At 48.8% G+C, this 22,107-nt stretch overlaps 1 protein-coding gene across 1 annotated transcript in view; it reads left to right on the plus strand.

The window, feature by feature from the left end:
* The window catches only part of LOC111152648 (ADAMTS like 3), a 333,594-nt gene that overhangs the window by 26,663 nt on the left and 284,824 nt on the right, over nt 1-22,107 (plus strand). The window contains 1 exon segment of the mRNA XM_022511191.1: nt 18,796-18,915. Coding sequence (XP_022366899.1) covers nt 18,796-18,915 — 120 coding nt within the window.

Raw genomic sequence — 22,107 nt, forward strand, 5'->3', positions numbered from 1 at the left:
TCTCTTACTGTGCCTGATTTATACATTAAACTCCATCATAGCTAGGTACGGGTTGGGAAAAACATCGGCTGTCCAGGGTTTGGTACGATCTGTGGTTTCAGACATGCCCTGGGGGGACGGCTGTGGTCATGTTAGGAACACCCGCTTGCCGCCTTGCCCAGTGGCTACTGAACTGGACACAGGACTTCTCGGGAAGAGGTGGGGACCAGAGTGTCTTGTGTCCCATCTTTCCTGCATCACTCGGACCACCACTAGCTAATTTCCCGTGTTCTCTTCTTGCAGGGAGAGAACCAGAGTGCAGCTGGAACTTTCCGTAGTATGGAGCAGGTGAAAGCTCTGTCCCCTTCCTTCCCTCCCCCATAAGCTACTTAGGACTTAAACGGGCCCAGGGAGGTTCGTGTTTGCATGGAAGTAACTTGGAGTGATGCTTCCACATTCCTCAGTAGTGGTTCTTAGATTGGGAGGTGCAGCAGGCATATAATTCCCATATTTTAAAATTAGCAAAATTGGTCTGAAATGCTCTGGTGATACTTTCTCAAGAATATAAATTCCTTGAGGGCAGACTGGGGTCCGTGTCTTTCACCACTGTCATCGGGCCTCCTACGTGGTCCGGCATAGAGCTGCCGCTCAAAAAACACTGAAGGAAGGTGCCCCACGGGTCTGCTGAGGTGCCTTATGTCCCCAGCGTCCTATCTGGTACTGTACTTTTATCCAGTTCAGAGTTTTTGTTTAAAGATTTTATTAATTTTGTTTGACCGAGAGAGAGAGAGAGAGAGAGAGAGCACGAGCAGGAGGGGCAGCAGGTGGAGAGAGAGGGAGTAGCAGGCTCCCCACTGAGCTCAACATGGGACTTGATCCTAGGACCCTGAGGTACCCCAGAACCGGAGTTGAAGGCAGACGCTTAACCGACGGAGCCCCCCAGGCACCCCCATCCAGTTCAGCTTTTAAACATGGGTTTGTTCTGACATTATATTTGGGAGACAGCAATTTTTTTGTGCAGATTTTTTAAGGGAAGATTGCAGTGGTTCTTTATCTGAATTTAAACATCTGAAAGTCTAGTTTGCTACATTGTGTTTTAAACATGACCCTTGCTGGCTCTGGGTAGTATTTTAAAGAGTCTTTGCCAATCTGGTAAGTGTTTGAGATCTTTTTTTTTTTTTTTTTTTATTGGTGGTGATATCCGTAAGTTTAATGGTTGTGTTCGTGTCTTCTTTTATGGGTTTCCTATTCATGTCTTTCCCTGATTTTTTGTTAATCTGTTCCTCATCCTCTTGCTGATTTTTAAAAAGCTGTTATTATACACTGAAGTTAATAACCTTCTGCCTGTTACTTATGTTTAAAATGTTTTAATTTTTATTATTCACTTAAATTTTTTTTCTTTGAAAGGATTTTTTTGAAAAGTTTTTATTTAAATTCCAGTTAGTTCACATGCAGGGTAACACTAATTTCAGATGTAGAAGTTAGTGATTAACTCTTCCACACAACACCTGCTGCCCCTCACGACACGTGCCCTCCTTCATTCCCATCACCTGTGTCCCCCTCCCCCGCCCACCTCCTGGTTACCTCAGGTAACCAGCGGTTTGTTCTCTATACTTAACAGTCTGTTCCTTCATTTTCCTTTTTTTCCCTCTGTGCTTGTTTTATTTCTTAAATCCCACATAGGAGTGAAATCATATGGGATTTGTCCTTCTCTGACTTATCTCACTTAGCAGAATACTGTCTAGCTCTACCCATGTCACTGCAAACGGCACGATTCCATTCTTTCTGATAGCTGCGTAATATTCCACTACACAGATATACACATGCATACATACCACATCTTCTTTATCCATTTATCCATTGATGGACACTTGGGCCCTTTCCATAATTTGACTATTGTCGAGAATGCTGCTATAAACTTTGGGGAGCATGTATCCCTTCAAATTAGTATTTTTCTATTTGGGCAAATACCTAGTAGTGCGATTGCTGGGTCATAGGGTAGCTCTGTTTTCAACTTTTTGAGGAACCTCCACACTGTTCTTCAGAGCAGCTGCCCCAGTTTGCGTTCCCACCAGCAGGGCACGAGGGCTCCCCTTTCTCCACATCCTCGCCCACACCTGTTGTCTCTTGTGTTGTTGACTGTAGCCCTTCTGACAGGAGCAAGGTGATATCTCCTTGTGGTTTTGATTTGCATTTCCCTGAGGCTGAGTGATATGGAGCATCGTCTCCTGTGTCTTCTGGCCATTCATATGTCTTCTTTGGGAAAATGTCTATTCATGTCTTCTGCCCCTTTGTTAATTGGATTATTCATTTTTTGGTACTGGCTTTTAAATGGTATTTAAAATTTTAATTTTGGTATGAACTCTATCAATATTTTTAAGGTTTCTGCCTTTGATATTGTGCTTCTGAAGATTTTTCCCACACCAAGATCTATATGCATTGAATCTATTTTATTCCGTACAGTGGCTCTGTCAGAGTCACGTAAGGTCATGCAATCCTATGGTGATTGCACACTGAGTTGGTTCATGCTACTCTCCCCCCAAGGCTGTCTACAGCCAACTACCCCTCTGGTAAAGGGTTGGTTCTGGGGCAGACAGGCAGGCTGGTCTGGAGACAGGATTCAGGCTCCACCAGTTCCTATGGAGAACACATTAGGATAAACTCTCAGAACTTTTCTCCCATCGGGGAAGAGAATGGGGATTAGAGACAGAGGGGAGTTCTCCTGGTGCCCTAGGAGACTGCTTGTGGCCAGCTGGTTCTCTCGGGGCTCCAGGGCCCTTGGTCATGCCTGCTTCTTGCTATATGGCTCGGATGGTAACTACTCGCAGCAGCTTTGAGCAACACCATGTATGTGAGATACAGATGCAGCCCCTTTAGTCCCAGATCATGAAGGGTCTTTAAGGAGCTTCCACCAAAGATCCAAAGGGTCTTCTTTCTTTCTTTCTTTTTAAATTAACATATACTGTATTATTAGCCCCACGGTTACAGGTCTGTGAGTCATCAGGCTTACACAACTCACACGTACTTGCCATTGCACATAACTTCCCCAATGTCCATCACCCAGCCACCCTATCCCTCCCACCCTGCCCAGCAAACCTCAGTTTGTTTCCTGAGATTAAGGGTGTCTTACGGTTTGTCTTCCTCCCCGGTCCCATCTTGTTTCATTTTTTCCTTCCCTACCCCCACGACCCTCCCCCCACCCTGCCTCTAGAATTCCTCATATCAGAGAGACCATATGATAATTGTCTTTCTCTGATTGACTTATTTCACTTAGCATAATACCCTCTAGTTCCGTCCATGTTGTTACAAATGGCAGGATTTCAGGATTTTTTGATGGCTGCGTAGTATTCCATTGTGTGTGTGTGTGTGTGTGTGTGTGTGTGTGTGTGTGTGTGTGTGTATACCATATCTTCTTTATCCATTCATCTGTTGATGGACATCTAGGTTCCTTCCATAGTTTGGCTATTGTAGACATTGCTGCTATAAACATTGGGGTGCATGTGCCCCTTCAGATCACTACGTTTGTATCTTTAGGGTAAATACCCAGTAGTGCAATTGCTGGGTCATAGGACAGCTCTATTTTCAACTTTTTGAGGAACCTCCATGCTGTTTTCCAGAGTGGTTGCACCAGCTCTGCATTCCCACCAACAGTGTAGGAGGGTTCCCCTTTCTCCGCATCCTCGCCAGCATCTGTCATTTCCTGACTTGTTAATTTTAGCCATTCTGACTGGTGTGAGGTGCTATCTCATTGTGGTTTTGATTTGTATTTCCCTGATGCCGAGTGATGTGGAGCACTTTTTCATGTGTCTGTTGGCCGTCTGGATGTCTTTTTTGCAGAAATGTCTGTTCATGTCTTCTGTCCATTTCTTGACTGGATTATTTGTTCCTTGGGTGTTGAGTTTGAGAAGTTCCCAAAGGGCTGTCTTAAGGTGAAAAAAAATGGGACTTTTCATTTTCATTTTCATTCAGTGGATGAACTGAAAGCAATGCAAGGGGGTGAAGGACGGTGCAACCCAATGGAAAACCACAAAGTGGCAATCTTGAGGGAAATGCTGAGAGGCATGGAGAGCAGACTGAGGGGACCTAGCTTTCCAACATCTGTAGCAGCAGAGGGGATGGAGGGAGAGGAACGGATGGGGAGGAGGCCACAGTGAAGCAGCTCTGACAACTGAATGTCCTTGAACAAGGACAAGGCTGAGCCTGAAAGGGTTGTAGTCAGGACCAGTGGAAAAGGACACAAGCAGAGACGTACCCATATGTGGGTACAGTGTCTGACTTCTAAGAGTGAAGATGAGAAGCTTTTCTGAGTTGCCACACTCTGTTCTTTAAAATGTCTGGTTTCAACAAAAATGTGAAACACCAATGGGAGAGTGTGCCCCCCCCCCCCCCGTCAGGAAAGAAAGCAGTCAGTAGAAATGGTCTTTTTAGGAAGATACATTCGTAGATGTTTACTTACATCAGCTAGCCTAGTGTGTTCAAAAGTTCTGGATGAAAGAAAAAGTAACTTACACTGGGAAGACAGTTGGGTGGATAGCAGACTTTTCTCTCATGATTCTTGATTCTATAAGATGGCGGAAATATATATGATATATATATTTTTTAGCCTTTATATATTTTTTCACATGGAATTGATTTCACATGGAATTGATTGAGGAGGGATCTGAACTTGTCCTTTTTCTTCCTAATTTACCTGTCGTTCTGAAGAATTTCTTGAATGAGCCACCACTTCCCCCTTGATAAGAGGATATGTTTATTTAGTGCGAAATATAAACACGCATGTACTACAGGTCTAACTTAAAACTCATTTTATTATCTCTACATAAGAAATATATGTAATATATATAAAGGAAATTGATATAACATGTTTTTTCCCAATTTCGTTGAGTTGTAATTGACATATTACTGTATAAGTTTAAGGCACATGGTATCATGATTTGACTTACGTGTGTTGTGGAATGATTTCCACCCTAAGTTGATAACATGATTTTTTAAAAAGATCTATTTATTTATTTGAGAGAAGCGGGGAGTAGAGTGGGGGGAAGAAGCAGAGGGAGAGGGAGACACTGAAGCTGACTCCCTGCTGAGCTGGAGTGTGACACGATCTCGATCTCATGACCCTGAGATCTTGACCTGAACCCAAATCCAGGGTCAGCCGTTTCACTGACTGAGCCCCTCAGGCGCTCTGAGAAAAACCATAACATGATTTTTAATGGAGGATGGTCCTGTGCTTGTGTGCAGTACCCGACCTGCACAACTGTACAGGCGATGATCCAGGAACAATGATGTGATAGACACCTGAGTACTCAGCGTGGAGCTCATGAAATGCCACATTATCAGTAGCCCTGAACCTCCTCGTGTGTCCCTTTCTTGTCACATACTCCCATCTGCTAACCACAAGAAAAAGTGTGCTTTGTGTCTATACTGCCTTTGCCTCTTGAGTCTGTATCTCCCAATCATACATTATGTGGCGTCAGCCCTTTCTGAATTGTATACAAATGAAATCATACCCTGTTCTGCTCCATGCTGTGCTTGGAAATTTCATCTGGGTCGATGTGCGAAGCTGAGATCATTCCCTTTTCCTGTTCTATTGGGTTCCAGGGCACAAATTTGCCACGACTGATTGATCTGCCCTTCCGTGGATGGTTTCTTTGTATACAGTGTTTGATTTACTTTACTTATATTTTATTTCGGGACTTTGCATTCATTTTAAGAGTGAGGTTGAGATGTAATTTCTTTGTTGCATTGTTCTTGCTTGGTTTTGTTATCAAGGGGGTAATATCATGAAATGAATTATTGAGGGTTTCTCTTTTTCTGTTCCTTAAATATCTTTTTTTTTTTTTTAAGATTGGAATTACTTGCACTTCAAATGTTTTGTAGAGCTTACCTCTAAAACCTTCCGGATATATTTTTCCTCCATGGGAAGAATGTTATATAGGGATTCTATTTCTTTAGTGGTTAAAGGACCACTGAGATTTTCCATTTTTTTTCTAAGCGTCCATTTTCATCATTTAGATTTTTTTTCTAAAACATTTTCATGTATCCATAATCTTTGAAACACACTGGCATAATTGTTCTCTTGAGTTCTGAGATACGTAGTCTTGTTAGGGCTCATTCCCTTCTCTGTCCTCATTGCCACCATTGGTTCTTTGCTGGGTATTACAGGAGCCTACTGTAGGTCTCCTGGCCTTGTGTCTCACCCCTTCCTATCCGGTCTGCGTAATCATAGTCTCACATGTCTACTTAATCCCTCCGGTGCTTCCCAAGGATAAGAACGGACTTCTGGATCTGTACCTCCAGACCCCCTTCCCCAGCCCAAGCCTGCCTCTCCAGCTTCCCCTGGCTTCTCTCTCCTTCTGTGTTACAGCCACAAAGGGCTACTTGCCACGTGTCCAACCTGCCCTGCTCTCTCCAGTCTTCTGGTTTGTCCACACTGTTTATCATGCCCGTGTTATTCTAGAAGGCTCCGTTCCCCCATTGTCCTAATTCCTCTTTGTTCTTTACATCTCAGCATGGTGACTTTTGTGTTCATGATGCATTCAGTGACCTCCTCCTCCCTCCACCGCCTCGTCCCTCTCATATGCTCCCAGTGTTCTGAGCACCCAGCCCAAGACGGCAGGCTCCTGAGGGCGCGGACTGTTCCTTGTTGGGTTTCTGCTGCCTAGACCAGCGGGTGCACAGAGGTGGGACTTGGGACATGCTTGTGTTATTGCTTCTATTAAAAACATGTCTTGGGGGGCGCCTGGGTGGCTCAGTGGGTTAAAGCCTCTGCCTTTGGCTCATGTCATGGTCTCAGAGTCCTGGGATTGAACCCCATATCGGGCTCCCTGCTCAGCAGGGAGCCTGCTTCCTCCTCTCTGCCTGCCTTTCTGCCTACTTGTGATCTCTGTCTGTCAAGTAAATAAATAAAAATCTTTAAAAAAAACAAAAACCTATCTTGGGGACTTTGTGATAACAGTCATGGTATCAGATACTGTGCAGCTTCCTAACAATAGTAAGAGCACTGCCATTTGCATTATTTTATTAAGTAGTTGGGGGACGTATATGGTTTTCACCTCCATTTTACAGGTGAGGAAACTGAGTCTCAGTTTCTCACCTGCTCAGTCGCACCTGCTCCTTCCAGAGCTCCCTCTTGATAGTGGCAGGGGTGGGGGATGGGCATGGAGAAAAAGGTTAAGGTCTTTTATCCTGAAATTATTCTGTGTTTTCCTTTTACCATGGGGCTTCACGAGGCTCTATCTGAGGGGCCTTTGAGTCACTAAGGGGGTCACTCTGCTCTTTTCTCCTGGGCCTGCTTTTGGTTAAGAAAATGCAATGACTCTCCTTAGGAAGGATGCCAGAGTTTTGCTTTGACTGCTGGGTTTTTTTTGTTTTGTTTTGTTTTTTGTTTTTTTTGTGTATGTGCAGGAGGATTTCTAAACTCATACCAACAATATTCCTTCGATAATACAAAAAATACAGTAAGCAAACAAAATTACTACACCTTCATCTTCTTGCCTGGTTTCCCTCCAGTTGTGGGGAACCTCGGAGCTCACTGAAGACTGCCCTCCTGTTTAACGATGTGGTGAGCAGGACCTGGAGACCGGAAGCAGGTTCCAGAAACCGCACGGTCTCCTGGGAAGGTGGGCTGGAGCCTGGACTCCCAACTTCAGATCCGGCCCCCTTTCTAAGCTTGAGCATGTACCCCCAATTGTAACAGATGTCCAGCATTGCCAAGTGTGGCTAGTGTGTGACTGTGATTCTCCACATGTCTGGTACCATTAGTAAACGAATCCTGTGTTTACACAGGACTGAAAATGATGTGACGTTTTCATGTCAAACAAATGTGGAATGATTCGGGGCTGTGCTAATCACTCAAAAGAAATGACTTCTCATTCCATGTATCATTAAGAAATTAAAATCGGACCTTAAAATATTTCAGCTTAAATACATAAATCTGTACCTCGACTAACACCCCATTTGGGTCAAAGATTATAGTTTCTCTCTCTCTATCTTTTCCTTTTCTAACAAAAGGTAATGCATCTGTAATAATTTCTCGTGCTGATTTATGGTTCCAGTACGGCTCTGTTACCACCGGGGTTGATGTTATCCTCTTAATTAAAAAAAAAAAAAGATTTATTTATTTGTTTGAGAGAGAACAGAGCACATGTGAGCAGGGGGAGAGGCAGAGGGGCAGAGGGAGAGAGTTTCGGGCAGACTCCCCGCTGAGTGTGGAGCCCAACGGGGCTCCATCTCACGACCCTGCGATCACGACCTGCGCCAAAACCAAGAGTCGGACGCTTAACCGACTGAGCCACCCAGGAACCTCGTTAGCAGCTTAATTTTATAAAAGCATCGCTTTTTGTTTTCAAGACATCCTTAGCATTTTATGTGAAAAACCTCTACTTTTTGGGTAGTTTGTGGAAATAAGCGTCCTGCCACTTTATCCACACAGACCAAAGACACTCTGCGTCTACATCACCGTCTTCCTCGCGTCTTGCTCGTTGAAGAATCCCGAAAGGCAGGAGCACCCCCTCCGCACGTTTGGCCGCTCTGCTGACATGTTAGCCCTGGAGACTTCCTGCCCTGCTAAGCCTAGAAAAACAAACCAGCTGATGATGCATATAAATGTTTTTCAGAGTATGTGCAAACAGCACATTTCTGTCTTTCTCTTCTCTTGGAAGGCCGCATTTTGAAAGCCTGCATGATTTCAGCCACACCGACGAGCTGTTTCCTGAAAGAAATAAAGCTGAGGGGGTGAGAAAAAAATCTTGAATAAACATGAATATGTCCCTGACGTGTTTCTGGACTGTGTCAGGTTGGGTGGTGTCTCATGGCCAAATCAGGAAGAGCTGGGAATGCTTTTTTTTTTTCTCTCTCTTTCCTTTTTTCCTTTTTCTTTCTCTTTCTCTCTCTTTTCTTCTTGCTTGCTTGCTACTGAGTTAATGCAGATTCATGCATGAGGTACCCCCACAGACTTGCCCGATACCCAGCAATGGGCTCCGAGGTGGACGGCGGAGATCGCATGCCTGCAGAAGTGATCGGTTGTCAGCAAGTAGTGTTTTCTGCACGCTTACACCGTGCTCGTGTTATTGGGGCCCGACGGGTTGGGCTCTGGCTCCCCGGAAGCGGGAGATGTTGGAACTCCCAGGGAGGAGCACTGGGGCCTGGCCGGGCGGGAGCTGGGTGGCTGTGCAGGCGGAGAGCCACTTGGAGCCAAGGAGCAAAGGGGTCCCGTGGTGGCTGTAGGTAGGAGCCGACGGGTCCAGAGCCCTGCGATCCCAGCCGGAGTCTTTGAGAACACAGATATTTCGAAACCTCCCAGGAAAACGGCAGGCTCCAATTTGTCATTTTTGAAAATCAGAAAAAGAAAAAAAAAAAAAAAAAGTGATGCCACAGGGTACCCTGACCTACCTGCGCCTACCCTAACCCCTCTGTTTATTTATTTTTATATTTTTAATTTGGTTTTGGCTGGAGTGGTCAGCGATTCATCCGTTGTGTGTGACCCGGTGCTCGTACCGTCACCTGCTGACCTCTCTGCTTAAAGCTGCAATTTGTGCCCCCCCCCACCCCGCTGAGTCCCTTCCCACATGGTGTGCTATGCCCTTGACTTCTCTCTTCTGTTCATTTCCTGCTTCACCTCGTTAAGACTGTAAGCTCGTTGGGAAAAAAGATTCTCGTCTGTTCCGTCGATGGCTAAATTCTCTGCGTCGGAAACAGCCTTGGAGCATAGTAGGTGCTTCACAAACACGCAGGGGCCGGGTCACTAACGCTGCGAAACCCAGACTTGCTGGGACACGCCGGGCTCTGAGGATCTCCCCTCGCCACCCCTCCGGTAAAATAAGAGACTTGTTTGTACTTGGTTTAAAAAGCAAAGATGCCTTTTCTCTGCCAGAGAGAGAGTCATGAGTGTTAGCAGTGAGGAGGCTGTGGGAAAAATACAGCCTTCACTTTCGGATCAAAGTGCAGATTCCCGTGCCCACGCAGGGCCTGGGAGTGTCTCTTGAGCACCGAGGCCCCTCGGGGAAGGAGCCCCCCCGTGGGAGGGCCGGAGAGGTGGCCCAGAACAGTTCCCACACACAGCATCCTTCCTGGCAGCTCAAGGTCCTCAGAAACCGGGGGGTCCCCTCCTCTGCTGACTCCTGGGGCGCCGCCTGCCCCCGTGGGACCGGGCCAGGAGGAGGAGGGGTGGGAGGAGAGGAAGGCCCGGGTTCGTGAGTTTGCAGTCCAGTCAGGTTCGAGGTGGTATCTGTCTAGTTTCTCTCTTTACCAGGAGAGCCATGTCCAGGGGACACAATACTCAGTGGTTTTCCCCCAAGGTATTCTAAGGTAGACTTATTTCCATGTGACATTTGGCAAACGGAGCCTCATTCCAGGGGGTCAGCTTACTTCAAGGTCTTGAAAAATGAACTCTTAAAATCTGGGGGTGGGGTGGGGGGTGGGTCCAGCCAGCAAGGTTCCCTGTTGTGTACATTGGCAGGGGCAGGCTTCGTGCCTCTCCCCATCAGGGTAGCGGTGGAGTTTCTAAATCACCCCCGTGTGAGATGCTGGTGTTACCCAGCCACAGCGTTCTGGTCTCTCTGCGGCGGGGAGAACGTTCAGGCATCGGTCGGGGGGGCTCTGGGGGCCAGTGGGGGCGGCCTGGGCAGCTTTGTCTGCGAAAGGAAGTGAATTGGTGAATGTGTTCCACGCACAAAGCCCAACACCGAGCGCCGAGTGCCGAGGAAGGTTCAGAGACATGGGGGGTGTCATGACTCCACGCTAGGCTTTTTTCCTGTCGGGAAACTGAAGGATGAAATCTGTTCCAGCAGGATCTTCTCACCCATGAGTCTCGGTTCTGCTTGCCAGTGTGAGTGTGTGTGTGTGTGTGTGTGTGTGAAGGAGAGGAAGAGAGAAGATGGGAGAGTACAGGAGTAGTGACACAGGCTAGTGCTGTGACTGATGTCTATTAGCTCCACATTCCCGTTTGCCAAAGAGAGTCTTAATGGGACACATTCAGGGGAAGACCTTCTGTGGGGAGCAGCTGGTTCTGCATATGCAGGCCCGCAGGCACACCCTGCCCAGCGGCCAGGGCTCTAGGAGGGATCCAGAAGGATCTGCTGCTCGTACTTCTTTTGCAAATGTGACTCAGAGTTGAAGGTGAAGTTGGAAGCTACGTGGCCAAGGTGGACCCAGACATTTATCCAAATACTCGGTCTTTCAACCCAACAGTATCAACTCATCAATATAACAATATTAATTAGTTGATGGTAAGTAGGGAAGATAGATCTTAAATCCCTAGCAAAACTTTTTAAAAATAACAAAAAAATCTGAAAACAAATTTTCTTTCAGCCCACTTTTCCAATCTTGCCGAAGTACCTGGGTTTCATATTTTCATATGTATACGTGGGTGTGTGTTTTCCATATACGTGTGTTTCATATGTATGCGTGGGCATGTGTTTTACATATATGTGTGTTTCACATATATAAATTGTGTCCTATGTGGAAGTGTTAGGACACCTAGGACTTTGAAAAGTCTTGGAATGATGACATCCTAATTGAAAAAACAAAATGGAAGGTTTTTCTCTTTCCTTTTTTTTTTTTTTTTTTAAATTTTTAAACAACCATTGCAGGTTCAAGAGATATAAAGCACATTAGCCTTTTTGGAGCAAGAATGTGGTTGGTATGGTGAGTTTAAATAATATTGGTTAAGTTGATTTCCCCCCGTGGGCTCTGGCAGGTGCGCACTCTAAGGTTCCAGGTGTCATCGAGGCCAGGACGAGCAACCCCCAGGACCCCCCCAGAGAATGTGGTCCTTGCAGACCATCTGCAGGATTGGGGTGTTCTGCCTTCTCCGCCTGGAGGCACACTTCTAGACTCATCCAATATGACCACTGGGAGGAGCGGTCCCAAACTCCCATTCAGATGGTGAACTCGCCCCTACAGATCTTGGTTGCCGTGAATCGAGACTGGGTTCCTGGGCATTCGTGTCCCGGATGGGAACCTTAACAGTTTCCCCTTAAGCGCTGGTGTTGGGAAGAGGAGTCCTGCATTACGGCTCAGGAACTTGCCTTCATGCGCTTAGCTTCTGTCCCAACCTACCTGTTGGGATCTCAGGTCTTCCGTCCCCATCTTTGAGCATCGTCTGTGTCACTGCAGACGTGAAGCATCTAGCAAGGTGTTTCTTGAATCCCCAAGGGGCCAACAGGTGGACATCTGAGAGGAGGAGACTGTGGTTGGGTGAAGTCACCACTGGCCCGGAGATGGGCTCTTCTTGTCTTGGTGAAGGCTGGGGTCTCAGCCCTGCTCCTGGGTGTTGTTCGTGGCCATGACAAGGGTATAGACAGAGGCATGATGCTCAAATGTGGGCTGATGCACAGCGACAGGACAGTGACGTGTATACTGGGGACCGTGCAGTCTGGCTTTCAGAGTGCAGAGATGTGGCTTCATGGTGGCACGTGGGAAAAAGGTTTGGTGGCCTTCCCTGACTGCAAGCCTATCAAGGTTAGTGGCGCGGGGCAGGGGGGCTGTTTAGCTGCACTCACACTGGGGAGGGAGGTGTGCACTCCCCACACTGGTGGGGAGGGAGAAGTGTATAGACTGGCCTCTTGAATTTCCATGAGAATCACATTGTATTTTTTCTTAACTGTGACGGCCTGACCTTCGAGGCACAAGCGATCCCATTCTCTACCAGAGGACACCCTCTTCTCCCTCTTCTCTCTCCATCATTGTATCAGCCAAGCCTTTGCTCTGTCCTGATAGGCGTTCTCCATCCTTATGGGGTACAGATCAAGGCCTGGGACCCTGAAATCTTGTCTTCAAATGGACATTGTATGGTTATTTCCTCCTGCCAAAGTCCAAGTCTTCAGCTAGAACGGGAGCTGGAGACACAGCTGCGTCCCCAGGTCTCAGAGTCATGGTCCCTGGAGGGGCTGTTTGGATTCCTCCTGACCCCGTCCCTGGTGACTCGGCAGCTGTGGACAGTGGCTGGGGGCGGGGGCTGAGGCATTCTGGCAGGCTCTCTCTGGGCCCTGGATCTGGGCCCTGGGAAGATTGCACGCTCCCTGGCCTGGCTTCCTCCCCCCGCCTTCCCTTCCACTCCTGCTCCACCAGGGCCTGACCTCTTGGGTCACCTCACCCTGCCAGGAGCTGTGCATGCCACCTCCCTGACACGTCAGAAGTCCGCTCCCATCTGGGAGCACACTTCCGCACATGCTTTCGGAAGCCGCCGCTGAACTCAGCCAGTCGACTCCCAAAGGAAGGCCCGGTTCTTCTCAGACTGTTTCCCACTGGTGGAGGCAGGGAAACGGAACAGAGGTGACCTTGCACTTGGCTGTTGGGAGCTCGTGCGCCCCCGGTCAGGTCACCTGGCCTCCTGTGTCTTAGTTTCTTCACGTGTGAAAAGAGACAAACAGCACTCACCTCAGAATGAGCTGTGTGCTTGATTTCTGTCTTCCCCGGCTCTCTCTCCAGAGGGCCTCCTATGACTCCTCCATGGGGCGGTCGGAGATGGTGCAGGAGAAATGCCTGCTCCAGGAGAGGGGCTGGGATACGAGCGTCTCTGAAGTTCCTTGCGTTCTGTAATTCTGGGACTCAGATGCTTACTAAGCTCAGTAAGATGCTTACTGGGCTCAGGCTCGGGAATTCAATTCTGAATGTGTGTGTTTGTGGGGGAGGTGTTGGGGGATGTTGTGGGAGAGGAGGCCGGGAGAGCGGTGCTGGTGGCTGGGGCACCTCAGACCTCAACTTGGGAGCAGTGGGCCATTTCTGACCAGTTCAGCATCGGCGAACCTCCTAGATTCTGACAGATTCCTGTTGTCTTGAGAGGGAGTGAGCTCCCCATCACTAAAGGTATTCAAATAGAGGCTGCAGGTCATCTGGCAGGATTTCTGAGGTAGACAGGCTGGATTAGAGAGGCTTTTGAAGTGCAGGGCTTTCATAATCGTGGGACATCCCCACACACCTTTTCAAAGTTCAGGCAGTCCTGGTGGTGCCCTGTGACCTTGGTGCGCCCTTGCTGCTATGGAGGGAGAGGACTTGAATTGGAATGGAGTTTTAGAATCAACTCTTGAATGATGAGAAATTTACTCAGGAGTAAGGATTCTGATAAAAAGAGACAAATATAAAGTCTTCCTTGTTTTTTGGTAACGAAAATGGGATGTGGGGTGTGGAGGGAATCTGTTGTTGCCCAGGGACCAGTGACCTTGAGCCCCGCAGATGGGGTTGCTGAAGAAGGATCCTGTCCTGCATAGCTCAGGTAGTGGAACCCACCCGTCTTCCCTCCTTACTGCCCACACACCTGTGGTCGGGAATGGGCCGACGCGAGAGAGATGCTGTTCTCAGCCCTAGGGAACTTCCTCCAACATGCAACACCTCAGTGGGCCTGGGTGGGGGAGAGGCAGAAGCCTGGGATAGGAATAAAATGTAGGGGAAACAGACCTCATTCTACCCAACCCGAATTTAAGCAGAGAAAAGAAAGCTCATTGGAGCTAATTAAGTGTCTGTAGTTGTTTTAAATCGTGGGGAAACAGAGTCGTGAGTCCTCTGATCACAGAGAAGCGTGGTGTGACCAAAGGAACCTTCAGAAGATGTCACGCACAGCAGGCTTAGGATGGTCCCACCCTCCGCAGAAGGCAGCTGTTTGGGAGACGATGCAGATGGCCCGCTCTTTCAGCTGGAGGGTAGTAGCAGGGGACCCAGGCGAGAGAGCCGGCTGGGAGGTAAGAAAGTGGGGAGAGAGACACAGGGGGATGACCTTGGGACCCAGTAGAAGAGTGTCCGAGGAGGAGGCACAGTGGAAGATAGAGGGTCAAAGTCAGGGGTCTGCCGGCGGGTGTGGTATGGCGTAGACTTACATGGACCAGGGACCCTTCTCTTTAGGAAAGCCAGGCTCTGCACGCACCGGTTGGACCCCATTCCGCTGTCTTTTCAAGGGCTGGACTCCTGCAGTGATTCTCGTCTCCTCCATAGTCTCTCTTACCCTGGATGATTCCCATAACCAAACACACACGCTCCTGCTTCTCCAGTCTTTAAAAATCCTGCCCATACTTCCACATTCCCTTTCACTATTGCCTTGTTCTAAGTGTCCTTTCCTGGTCTTGTCTTCCTCTTCTATCCAGTCCCCAAACCCATAACCATGGTCCCCCGCCGCTCCACTGTACCTACTTTTGTCAAGGTTAACAAAGATCTCCTTGTTGCTACAACCAGCGGGCCCTTCTCTGGCCTCATCTTATTCAGTCTCTCGGAGGCATTCAAGGTAGTTGGCCACTATTTTTGATGCTGAATCCTCCCATGACCCACGATTTCTCTTCTTTTCTTGAGTCTTCTCTGAAGGATTCCTCGTTTTAACTTCTTCTGCTTGCTCCTTCTCTACTCACCTTCAGACATGAGAATTATTAAGGGCCCCAGACAGAAGCCCTCATCTGCCAAACTCTCTAGGGAGGGTCCTTTCAGTTAGGATGGCTGTGAAGATGTGAGTGTATGTATAAATGTATGAAAATGTCAACAATGACTTCCAAATCTCTGTCTTTGGCCTTAGACTGCTCTTCTGAGCTCCAGACGTCTGTATTAAATGGCCAACTTAAGCTCTCTGCATGGATGTCTCCTAGCATCTCAAACTGCACGTAACTCAAACAGAATTATCGCCTCTCTGCCCTCTCTTCCTGCCAGTGCTGCACATCCATGGCATTCCTTTATAGCCTGTTGCTCAAGCCTGAACCCCAGAAATTGTCCTTAATTCCTTCCTTCTTCTCACCCATCGGCAAGTCTTGTAGGTTCTACCTCTCGTCCATCAGCTCTCCCATTCTTCACTGCCATCATCCTCATCCAAGGAATCACCCCTTCTTGCCTGGATTAGTGCAACAGCCTTCCATCATTGGAATGGTTCCCTTCTTGCCCCCTTCTAACCCATCCTCCATGAAGCAGTCAAGGTTTGAGATACACCTGGTGGTTCTGTAACCCCCTGCCTGGGCCCACAGTGCTCTATGTGTCCTGCCTCTTCCATTCTTCCATCTCTGCCTCTCTCTCTGCTCTCTTCCTTGTCCACCTGGATCAGCCTCACTGACCCCCTTTCTTTCTGCAAACTCAATTTACCCCATATCACTCTATTTATTTTCTTCATAGCACTGAGAACTTTCTCTTATTTATGAATTCGTTTGCTTATTATGTGTCTTCCCATTAGAATGAAACCTCCATAAAAAGGACCTTATCTTTCTTGTTCCTCATGGTACCCATAGCTTTTAGAATGGCTCCGGGTATATAGTAGGTGCTCAGTAAATACGTGTGAAACATGTGATCAACTACACATAAAGCGCTGTATTCAGGGAGCTGTCTTCAGGTGATGACCCTACGTGGCTTCCAGCCCCCACTCTCTGGTAACTGGATTTCTGTGTCTCGCACATAGCCGCTTGTGGGCTCCAGGCCTGGCTTCTTCTCTGTGGTGGGTGGCAAGCCTCCTTACGTATTTAAAATTATGAGTCTCTGAATTCTAAAAACATTAGAGGCAAATCACAATGACAGCAACTAAACGTTACAGACTATTTGCTAGGTGTGTTGGTAATCAGTTTATAGGGAACTGCCTTGAGATGAAACCCATCATTGTTCTGCAGTCATGTAGGATTTCCCCGAGGATTTCCTAGATGTGTTTGTCTTTGGTAAGAATAACTAGACTTTGACACATCCTCAAACCGCCTAGGAAACATACACAGAAGCAAGAAATCTTGTTGTTAAGTTCACCTTCTCTTTTCACATGGACATTTTCATTCCCATCTCTCTCTCTCTTTTTTTTTTAAGCCTGACAAAATTTAAACATTGGAAACTGCAGGTCAGAAAGCAGAAGGTGATCAGCTATAGCTACAGTCAAGCCAGGGAGTCTATGATATTTTTTTTTCCTACATGAAAAATGACTGAGGTGTGAAAACATGAGTGCTGAGAGGTTTTTTTGCTTTTTCCGGGGTTTCAGGTTGAGATTCATAAAACAGCACTACAATGTCTGAGAGCCGGTTGTCTCTGTGGGGTCTGTGGTATTAGCTCCCCCTCCCTTTCCTTCCCAGGCTACTTAGAACAACAATCTCCAGCAGCCATCAGCGCCGGCTGGCCAGGTGTCATCGACGAGTTCCGCACCTTTGTTGGAGCCTGGACAGACTTCCCTGCCAGACTCCTGACTCCCCTGGCACTGTGGCAGGCTGCAGGGACCCCACTAATTTCTGAACACAGACGACAGCATTCTGCTAGAGGAAACTTGCCCAGAAAACCTGTGTCAAGGCTTGTGGGTGACTGTCCTGTTTTCCTCACTTCAGAGCAGTCTAGACCGAAGCTAGCCATTCTGAAGCAAGGCAAGGGAGATGGGGTGCGCGGGTGGTGCATGGCTCTGGGAAGATTCCTATTGCTCCCTGGGCTGAATGTGTGAATGAAATGTCATAGGAAACTTCTGAAGTTTTTGGAACAGTCTAGAGCCAACCAAAACCTAGAGTTGTCTGTTTTCTGAGCCTTCCCAAGACAGTCACCTACTGATTGCCCTTGTTATAGTGTGGCATTCACATGGATGTTTTGCCCTTTTTTTTTTTTAAGATTTTATTTATTTATTTGACAGAGAGAGATCACAAGTAGGCAGAGAAGCAGGCAGGGGGTGCGGGGGTGGGGGGGAAGCAGGCTCCCTGCTGAGCAGAGAGCCTGACTCGGGGCTCGATCCCAGGACCCTGAGATCATGACCTGAGCTGAAGGCAGAGGCTTTAACCCACTGAGCCACCCAGATGCCCCGGATGTTTTGCTTTAACTGAAGTTCCTGCTACAGCTTGAGAATGTGACCGTTGGGGGAGCAGAGGCAGCTGAGGGGGACTTTCACTCCTCATTGCTTCCTGTTTGCAGAGAGTGTTTTCCTCAGAGTGGCACCCATGGCCTCTTTCTTGGATTCTTACTCATTCCTTCCCAAGCAGGGGAGTGAGGTGCCGTGTTGGAGGCAGAGTTGTTGATCTGCGTTCCCGGACCAGGTGGGGCTGCACACAGTGTCGCGGGGGCTCCATCTCCTTTATCTCTTTCCTCCTTGTCAACCACTCAAGGCAGGGATCCCGGCTGAAGGTATTGGCAACTGATGGCAGGAGGTCCACCGGGCCATTGGACCCCCATGTAGTCTCTGAGGGATGATGTCCTTCTTCCTGAATCCCCTCAGCCCTGACGACAGGGGCTTATGTCTAGTGATCCAGGTGCCAGAGTCTGGGCATTCCTTGAACCAGATGGAGTCTCCCTGCCAAAGCCATGTTTATTTCATCTTGGATTTTTCTATAAACATCCGAAGCATTATGAGAAAAAAAAAAGTCTCAAAGGAAATACACCCAAACAATTAAAAGTGGTGATTATAGGTTGGAGGGATTACAGGGCGACTTATATATTTTCTTTTGTGTTTACTGGTGTCTTCAAAGGTTTCTGCGGTGAACATGCATTTCTTTCGTAGTGTGGAGGAAAGTTTGTTTCTCTCTCCTTTACCAAACAAAAACAGGAAGGAAGGAAAGGAGGAAGAAAGGAAGGAAAAGAAAGTCCTAGACACAGTGGATTGGCAACCACAGCACTTAAGTGAACTGTGCTGTAGCTGAAACTCTGGAAGGTTGTGGGCAGTGGGGAGAGGGCGGGTGTCAGGGAATCGGTACCGTGTGTGCGAGTTTGAGGTGGACCTGCGGGGTGTCCTGGCCTAACAGTGCCTCACACAGACCCCTGGTGGGTCTCACCTTGGCCTTTACTAAGCAAGGTCACATCCCTTCCTGGGACAGCTGTTAGCAGAGGGTGCTCTGGGAATCACCCGGTTCAGGGACTGCACGTCAGGGGGTCCTCACGGGGCCTTACTTGTAACCAGGTGACCTTGCCTTTCAGACCACAGCAGAGAAGTCCCCTGGAGCCTACTTCCTTCCCGAGTTTGCGCTCTCGCCTCAGGGAAGTTTTCTCGAAGACACCACGGGGGAGCAGTTCCTCACGTACCGCTACGATGACCAGGTAAGAGCCTCCTCCAAGAACCTCCCTTTGGCTTTGCCATTTGCCAATGGGCAGGACATGGTTTCTCAAAGATAACTTGAAAATTGTCGTGTTTTTTCCCCTTGGCACAACAAGTTCTTGACTCTCTGGAGGGATCCCGTGACCTCGGGGCTGCCCGCATTTGCACGTACAGTTTCCCACACGGTGTGCAGTTCTTGCTCTGGTTGGGATGTTGGCTTGAGTCACTTTTTCTTATTTTTATTGGAAATCTGTGATGGATTCATTCATTCTAGTGATCACCAAATTTATTTATTTATTATCTGAAATGACCCAAGAGTATTGTTCTCTGATTTAAGCCTCCCTCTCTTTTGCTCTCCTGGCTTTTACTTCCGTTCTTTTACCAGTGCCAACATTGATCTTTTTGCCCATCTTGCGGAAAGGGACAGGGTAGGTGTGCCTGCATGTGTGTGTGTGCGTGTGTGTGTGTGTGCATGCGTGTGCGCGTGTGTGTGTGCTTCCGTTCCTTCACGGCGGCTCATGGAGAACAAGGCTGTGCTTGGCATAAGAGGTGGGCACTGGGGACTGATTCCCTTCTGCTCCGCTGAAGGGACCTCACGCTGACGCCTTAACAGCATCAAGGATCGTGCGTGTCCCCGAAATCACTCCGCACTCGTTGGAAGCAGAGCGTGTCCAGTCTGCCGAACGCAGAGGTTTCTTGCTGGTGGGGCCCGAGTTCATGGGGCAGTCCTGTGGGAGCGAAGGTGATGGAGGGCTTGGGCAGACCTGGCAGAACCTGGCACCTGCAGGTCTGAGCAGGTGCGGGATGGGGCGAGAATGTCCTCTCGGGGCCCACGATGGGGCGAAGCAGAATGGGCAGGTGACCGAGGTGTCCTCTTCTGTGTGGTCAAGGCCACATGGCAAGTTCGGGCCTGACTGCCGCATGCTGGTTACGGGGTGGACGGTGCTTCTCAGGAGCTGCAGCTCAGGGATGGTCGCTGCGGCCACGTGGGATGTGATGAAGGGGAGCAGGCCTGGCAGGCAGAGCACTGAGATGAGGTGGGAGAACTCCCGGCCTGGTGAGGGAGGGCGAGTCGGGAGCCGAGGGCGGCAGGAATGGTGGTCTGTCCCCGGCACCCTGCATCCCAGCCTTGTTTCCATCCTCCAGGCTGCTGCTGGGCCGCCTGCCCTTAGGACATTTTGCTCTGCCGCTGGGGTTGGGCTAGGGCCAGGCTGTGAACACAGGGCCCCAACGATGGGCAGGGAGCCACCCAGGTGCTCAGGGGCAGTGACGAGAGGAGACCAGTTATTTCATAAAAAATTGCAACAGGGCCATCTGTTTTCCAAGTAACTTGAAAAGTGCGTGGGTGAATTCTTGCCGTGGGGAGTAGGGCGGACAGGGCATCATCCCACGTTCCCATAACAGAGCCCAGTTCATACTTTGGGTGGGCAGCAGGGCCTGGCTGCTGATGGGGTCCAAGCTGTCATTAAGTTGCTTTCTACCCTTCTCCCCGGTGGGCTTTTACAGAGCCTGTAATTTATGGCCGCTTTTAATCGAGAAATCAATGATCCAACAGGTTGCCATGTAAGAGCTCCAGGGAGCTAATTGGGAAGGCAGTAGAGGATAAAAGAGGGCGTCTGGAAAACCATGAGCCGCGTACCGTTTAATTAAAGAGCACTTAATGCCTTCTCTGGGTTCTACAGATACGCCATACTTATATTTGATGTCATAACAATATACAAGCTAGAAAAAGGAAAATAAGCCCCCTCCGCCTTTTTAGAAGGCCAGAGCAGATCTTAGAAGTGTGTGGCATGCTGTGGAAATTTTGTCCAAAGTAAGACGCGGTGTTCCAGAACGTCCCAGCAAACAGCATGTGAGAACATTCTGGGTGGCCCCCACTGTGCATTTCTCTCAAGGGGGAGGAATCAGGTCAGACAACAACAAGGCAGTAATAGCACCTGCTTTCTGCTGGTAGAGGCAAAGAAAAGAGACTACGCAGGCCTTTGTACCCAACTCGGTGTGCCTCCCGAATGAACTCTAGAACGTGGTCCACTGGAGAGAAGCCATCCCCCCAGGCCTCGGTCCTCTTTCCTCTTAGTGCTGAGTGTGCAGTCCATGTCATACGGGCACGGGCCTCTCAGGTGGAGGGAAAAGAGAACGAGCCCGTTATTACGCAGCTTGGGAAACCCCCAACCTTGTAGCACACAAGGAACCGTGAAGACCAGTGAAGAACAGAGGCTCTGGGGGCACCTGGGCCCAGCCGGCAAAGCATCTGCCTTGGGCTCAGGTCATGATCTCGGGGTTCTGGATTGAGCCCTGCATCGGGCTCTCTGCTCTGCACGGTGTCTGCTTCCTGCCCTTCCTGTCCTCCTGCTCGTGTTCTCTCTGTTTCAGGGGCTCTGGAGTCAGACTGTGTTGGTGTGGCCTCAGTGTTCTGACTCCTGACCTCCAGGGTGACTCTGCACGCGCTGCTTCCCCTTAGGTCACGAAGCGACTTCATGCTCTCTGTGTGAGGGGAGACGTGGCCATTTCCACCCCATGGAAATGCTTTAGCGATCAAAGGGGGTCATTCACACAAGTCTCTCTGTGTCAGGCTGGGTGCCTGCAAGCCTGTGTCTAGCCGTTGCTGTGACCCGTGTGATTTGCAAAGACCCCATTCAGAGAATCTCAGACACCCCCACGCCAAAGGAAAGGAAGAAGCGTGTTCTCTGCTGACGTCGGGGGCCTCACACAATACTTTGATTTTCATGGAGCTCTATTTAGCATGTGTATAGTAAAGCACACACATGTCTGAACTTCTAAATACCTTCATACCTTTGGAATCACCCGATTTCAGAAACCCAGATCAAGAAACGGAGCATGTCCAACCCCCGGGAAGCTCCTTGTGCCCCCAAGTATCACCCCTATCAGAAGTATTACCCCATCTGACTTCTGTCACTATTCTAGTTTTGCTTTTTTATTTTTGGGTTTACATGAACAGAGACACACTGCACGGACCCGTACGAGTCCGGCCCCTCTCAGACGGCATCACGCCTGATAGATGTGACAAGCCGGCGCACCCAGCAGGATTTGGGGTTCAGTGTCTGTATGTTGTAGCTTTGGGAAGAAATCATCTCGTATTAGAACACGAGGCGGCACGCTGGGTGGGATGCAGCCTTGTTCCCCACGCGGAAGTTCCCAGCGTCCCTAAAAGGTTTTCAGGGCTGTCCCTCTGC

Source organism: Enhydra lutris, unplaced genomic scaffold (assembly GCF_002288905.1).
Source record: "Enhydra lutris kenyoni isolate GAN:26980312 unplaced genomic scaffold, ASM228890v2 scaffoldscaffold29, whole genome shotgun sequence".
Taxonomy (NCBI): domain Eukaryota; kingdom Metazoa; phylum Chordata; class Mammalia; order Carnivora; family Mustelidae; genus Enhydra; species Enhydra lutris.